This window comes from Fundulus heteroclitus, unplaced genomic scaffold, assembly GCF_011125445.2.
Source record: "Fundulus heteroclitus isolate FHET01 unplaced genomic scaffold, MU-UCD_Fhet_4.1 scaffold_236, whole genome shotgun sequence".
Taxonomy (NCBI): Eukaryota; Metazoa; Chordata; class Actinopteri; order Cyprinodontiformes; family Fundulidae; genus Fundulus; species Fundulus heteroclitus.
The window spans coordinates 231055-237054 of record NW_023396647.1 but is presented as its reverse complement, the minus strand read 5'-3'; the positions used below and the strand labels follow the sequence as shown (position 1 = coordinate 237054).

At 46.2% G+C, this 6000-nt stretch overlaps 1 protein-coding gene across 1 annotated transcript in view; it reads right to left on the bottom strand.

Moving 5' to 3' along the window:
* Positions 1-300: 300 nt before the first annotated feature.
* Positions 301-6000, bottom strand: part of p2rx3b (purinergic receptor P2X, ligand-gated ion channel, 3b) — a 159147-nt gene continuing 153447 nt past the window's right edge. The window contains exon 12 of the mRNA XM_036129850.1: positions 301-352. Coding sequence (XP_035985743.1) covers positions 335-352 — 18 coding nt within the window. The 3' untranslated portion in view covers positions 301-334. The remainder of the gene's footprint in view (positions 353-6000) is intronic.

The following is a 6000-nucleotide window of genomic DNA, read 5'->3' as shown; positions in this document are numbered from 1 at the left end:
TATGGGTGTGTTTTTTTTGATTAGACAAAAGGTGCAGTCACCAACTCTCTAATAGAGCCCAGAGCTTTTTGAGCCACTACTTGTGATTCACATCCCACAACCATGTTTCATTTTATGAAGGTAATAGACACATCTCTCTTTTCTCCTCTCTTTTTCACAAATTTGTGTCCCTAACAAAGTGCGTCCTTGCAACACACAAAACACCCTGAACTCCAAATTTCTATGCATAAGACATTTGTAAAACTTATAAACAAAACTGTTTTCGTCATTTAATGAGTAAGACACTCACCATTTTCCTGGGTGTCACAAAGGCCAGTAAGTTCTACGCAACCATTTATACAGGATCCAATTCCTGAAAGGCGACATAAATGGAGGAATTTGGAATTTTTATCCAGACAACTTAATTGTACACAAACAGAGGGGTACAGATAGTTAAAATAGAATTTAGATTAGATGTTTGAAGTTTACTTACCTTAAAAGGTAGAGCAAATGATTTTTCCAGAAATGTAGGTAAGAAACATCCAAGTCTTGAGCATGCACAACTGTGCATGCTCAAGACCATTTCACCTGCTCTTAGGGTTGATCGCCTGAAAAGATCTCCATATACAATCTGGTCTTATTTAGTTTTACTGATGCCTTCCTCTTCTTTTCATAACCTTGTAAGACAGTTTTCTTCTTGTGACTCTCAGGCATTTTCAAAGTGAACTGTGAGAACAGTGGAGCTACTATGCATCCAACACCGAAGCTAACTGGATACATAAACACTAGAAGTGATATGATTGTCATGTTGCGGGACAATAAAGGAATTCTTATCTTAAAGGTATTTCTTATCTTACCTTAACACTAATATATAAACATAGTGGCATTGGTTCTGATTTGGTGTCTGTGTGATGGGTTCCCAATACCATAGGGTGTCTGGGGTAGAATCTTTGCATGTGAGTTAGCTTTGTGAATGTCAGTTACACTTATGCTAAATGCATAAAGTTAGATCCTAATGTTTGAAACAGCTGGAGGTTTAACTTTACAGGGAGAAATACTTTAATGGCAACTTCAAAACTGGAAAAAGCCTAACCTTAAAATCTTTCTGAAAAAGTTTCCCTTTGCAGAAATCATTAATTGTTTACAATGTTTCCAAATACCAAGGTAACTTGTAAACTCCTTATCTAGGGATGCTGCTGCTGCGTATTGTATTATCATACGTTTTGTAAATATTGCACTTTCCACTGTCCATGTTTTGGTAGAGCTTTTTTTAGGACCTCAAAAACAGAGAGAGAGGCAGGGAGCCGTTATTAGTGAATTTAATGGCAATCCAAAACTTACAAAACGCTGGAGGATGCAGGAGCCAGAGCAAAAATGAAACATAGAGGCTGGAGTTTTTTTTCTTTTTTCTCCAGTGTCCTGTCTAGCAATGTGGCAATATAAATTGATGTCTCAATGCCAAATAGAGTTCAACAGATTTTGCTTTCACAAGTGGAGCGAACAGCTTTCGCCATAGTGCTCCGCTTGATTTATGCATGTAAATAGCTTTATTGTGATTCCTGCAGGGAGAATTTCAAGTTATATGGACACTACAATGAGAGAGTAAAGGAAGAACAAGAAGAGAAAAAAAAGAAGAGATAAAAGGGAGAGAATGATAAAACGTTCTTCGTCTGCTCCATCACCTGGAAAGAGAGATGCAAAAAGAACAGCACAACCAACTGACATAAAGTAACAGATACAATCGAGTAACGCCTTGATGCCATTGCTAAATCATATGTATTAATATTTAAGCTGACATGTGTAAAGTGATACCTGAAAAAAGAAAGTGAAAATAAATAAATAAATAAATTACAGGCTTTCTGTATATAAGTGTACACTTAATACCTGGAACCCTGCACCTGTGGGAGTTTGTGAGAGTGCACTAGTTTCGGTGAAAACTAACCAGAAGGAAATAGCTCGATAGTGGTTGTGGAGAACCAAAGGCCCGCCTTCCCCGAGCACAGGGCAGGGGTCAGGGGACCCATAACCCCGGACTCCCAAAGGGGCCCCCAAAGGTGATTGGCCTGAGGAAATCCCCCAGCCACCGTAATGCCGACGCCCCCAAGAGCCGCGGGGACGAGCCCGTGGGCTCCGCCGGCAGCCAGCAACGCTGAAGGGGTCCCAGCCATGGGCCCTGAGGGCCCGAGGCCCCAGGGGTGCCCTGCCCCTGCGGCGGGGGCCCCGGCCGACCCCCGGGGGGCCAGCACCCACCCAGGAACCCACCCCAAACCCGAGGACCATCAATGCGCCAGAGGGCCAAGGCACCTGCCAGCGCAGCGGAGGGGGGCATGACGTGGGGGGATGGGCTCCGCACCTAGCGGAGACTTGAGATGTTCTTGGGAGAGGGAGCAGACCAGACCCATACCTGGAAGAAAAAAAACTCATTCACACCATCCCTCCCTAGTGCCCCACTCACCACACATAGACTTACAAAAAAAGACGCTGTACACACATTCCCACATAACACTCGCATCCAACACTCAGAAGTGGGGGGGTCACCACAATTCAACTATACGACTGCCTGTGGCCGAGCCCCGGCCCCGCCCCTGGACCAGACGCCCCCTAGAGAGGGGGGCCAACACGATCCGTACGGGCCACCCAACAGAACCCCCCTCTCCCCCTAAATACAAAAAAAAAAAAAAAAACTCCCTCCTCCACCTTACCCTAGCCACCCCTGCCCCCACCCCTTCTAGGGGGAGCAGAGGCGTCAGACCCGGCAAGCCACTGGCTACCCACAGCAGCCCCCCGCCAAGACCCCGGGCCCAGTGGCCCGCACCTCCTCCAGGCCCCAGACTCCTTGCCGCCATCGGAGATTGGGGGTGTGCAAAAGACCCAATCCTACCTACGCCCGCTCAGATGTTGTGTTGTTGCATGTTGTTCTCAAGTGTGTTTAAAACTGGGAGCGCTGAAGAGGGTGCACGGCACAGCCCCCCCCGGAAGGAAGCTGGTGCCAGCGCACCCCCTCCAAGCAACTGCCCCGAACCCTATATGTCTAAATGTGAGAGGAGGTGAAGGGAGCCGTCCGAGGTGAGGCTCACACAACATAAGCACCCCCCCCAGACGTCTTCCCCCCCACCCCCTATACCATGGCCTACATGAATGTGTGTTGTGAAAATGTTTTGAGTGAAAGTGTCTAAAATGCATGATAAAATTGGGGAGACGGATGTCACCAGAAAGTGGAAACCTCCAGTAACGCCCCCCTCCCCAAGGACCTACATGTGTGGCGACGTGATGGAGCAGGCAGAGGGAGGAGTCTGGGGATGGGTAGCAAAGGACTGGGGAGCCATCCCAGGGAGCCAGCTCCCCTACTGACTCCAATAGACACCCCCGCTCCCCAAAAGCCCCACCCGGAGAAGGGGGCCCCGCCAGCGGCACCACCGTAGCCCGGGGGCCAGGGAGAGGCCGCAGGGCCCGCCAGCCAACCACCCACCAGGACCAACACCGCCACCCCCCCCCTCTCAGCCCACCCACCAAGCTTACTGGCTTTACCCCCCCCAAAAATAAAATAAAATAAAAAAATAAATAAATGAATAAATAAAAATAAATAAACAAGAGGGGGGACCCTGGCCAGCCAGCCCGCACGAGCCATCCCAAACCTCACCCCCCAGGCGAAACCCGCACCGGGAGACTACACCGACCGGGACAGGGGGCCGGACACAAGCCCACCAGAACGTCCACCCCCCACCCCCCCACCCCACCTGTAGATTTAATCCCTCCCCAACACTAACATTCAAACAACTCACCATACTTTCCACAGTAGACATCAAGGCTGGGTAAGTCCCTACTCCCCTTCCTTCCCCTCCCCCCACTAGCAGAGTGCCGATCCAATGAAGGGGAAGAGCATCTGCCCCGAGGCCCCCCAGTGCACCAGAGGCCCCGTGCAGGGGCAGACACCCGGGTGCGCGCCGGCCCACACCCCAAGCGGCACACCCCCCGGAACTGGAACCGCCGAGGCCCTGCTGGGGCTCCCGCCCGAGGGCGGCACACCCCAGGGACCCTAGGCCCCCAGACCCACCCTGGACCCACCCAGCGGCAGCACAGCTATCAGGTCAGTAACCCACGTCCGTCACCGCCTAGCTCCCCAAGAGCGCCGCAAGCTGCTGCTGTAGGCCACTCGTAGGCCTCCCAAGCCCCTCCCAGATGGGGGCAACAGACCCTGGAGTCAGACCCACCAGGCGCCCCACTCCGAGTGCCCCCAGAGCCCCAGGAACCCCTCCATCCAGCCACTGCTCCCTGCAGGAAGCCACCCATCGCCCCCTATTCCACTAAGTGATGGTGCTGATCAAATGAGCCCAAAGAGATCGATCAGATGTGGATGCAGATGCTGTCTCAAGATTAATATGATCCAACAAAAGATCTCTATACTGATTGATACTGAGATTTTCCTTACTTTTCCAATTCATGAGGATAGTTTTCTTTGCGATACATAATGCAGTGGAAACCATGTAAACTATTTTTTTCCAGAGGGCTTTCCTCAAAATTACCGAGCAAGCAAAATGATGGGGAAGGTGTCATTTTACAACTCAGGCACTCTGATAAGTCCTTACATATCTGTGTCCAGAACCTCTGGACTGGTGTGCATAACCATAACGCATCAATATTATATCAGGATGATTGCCTATGCAGTGAGGACTGATATTAGATTGTGCCAAACCCATCTTAAATAATCTTTGTCCTATGTAGTGTACTCTGTGAAGGATTTTGTATTGTATTAGTTGTAAGTTGGTGTTTCTAGTCAATTTGAAAGTTCTTAGATATATCTGAGCCCAGAGGTTTGGTTCAAAGCTAACTGAAAAATCCTCTTCCCATTTCATAATAGGAAGAGATATTGAATCATCTATTTTAGTCAGTGTCCAGTATGATTTAGACAGTAGTTTGGAAGGTTAAATCTAGGAACTCTAATATATTAGTTGGGATTTGCAAACCACCTTTAATATGCTTACATTTATTTCTAATTATAGTTTTAAGTTGTTCATATTCCAAGAATTTATTTTTACTAATGCCATATTGCATATTTAGTTTAGCAAAATTGATGAACTCGGTTCCGTCAAGTAAATGCTCCAGATATTTAATAGCTTTATTCTTCCAGTATGTAAAGTTTATCATTTTATTATTTTGTAGGATATCAGGGTTATTCCAGATAGGTGTACGACTGCATGGGATAAGGGATGACTTTGTCATTTTAAGGAACTCCCACCAAGCTGTCAGAGTAAAACTAATGCTGATATTTTTGAAGCATATATGCCATTTTATATTTGAGCTAATAAACGGCAAATCTGAAATCATGATATTATTGCACATTTCCTGTTCTATATCTAACCAGGGCTCATCTAGATGATTATTTTTTATCCATTTAGAGATGTATTGTAGCCTATTTGCTAAGTAATAGTTATGGAAGTTAGGCAAATCTAATCCTCCTCTGTCTTTAGTCTTCTGTATTGTCTTTAAGCTAATACGTGGGGGTTTATCTTTCCAAAGAAATTTAGAAATGGCAGAGTCTAGAGATTTAAACCAGTCGGATGATGGTTTATTGGGGATCATTGAAAATAAATAATTAATTCTAGGAAGGACCATCATTTTTATTGAAGCTACCCTACCCATAAGTGAAATTGGGAGCGATTTCCATCTTTCAAGGTCCTCTTCTATCCTGTTTAAAAGTGGGGTATGGTTAAGTTTTAGTAAATCTGTTAATTTAGACGACACAGTAATACATAAATATTTAGTATTTCCTGATTGCATTTGTAAATCTAGGGAGTTTTCGAGAGAGCAATTAATTGACAGTACCGTAGACTTAGACCAGTTTAAAGAGTAATCTGATACTTTAGAGAAAGATTCTAGTATTCTAATTACTTGTGAAAGAGAAGTATTTGAATGCTGGTGATAAAGTAATACATCATCCACGTTGAGACTAATCTTATGCTCTATTTTCATGCATTTTATACCTTTTACAGCTTTTGTTTGTCTGATTGTTGCTGCTAGAGG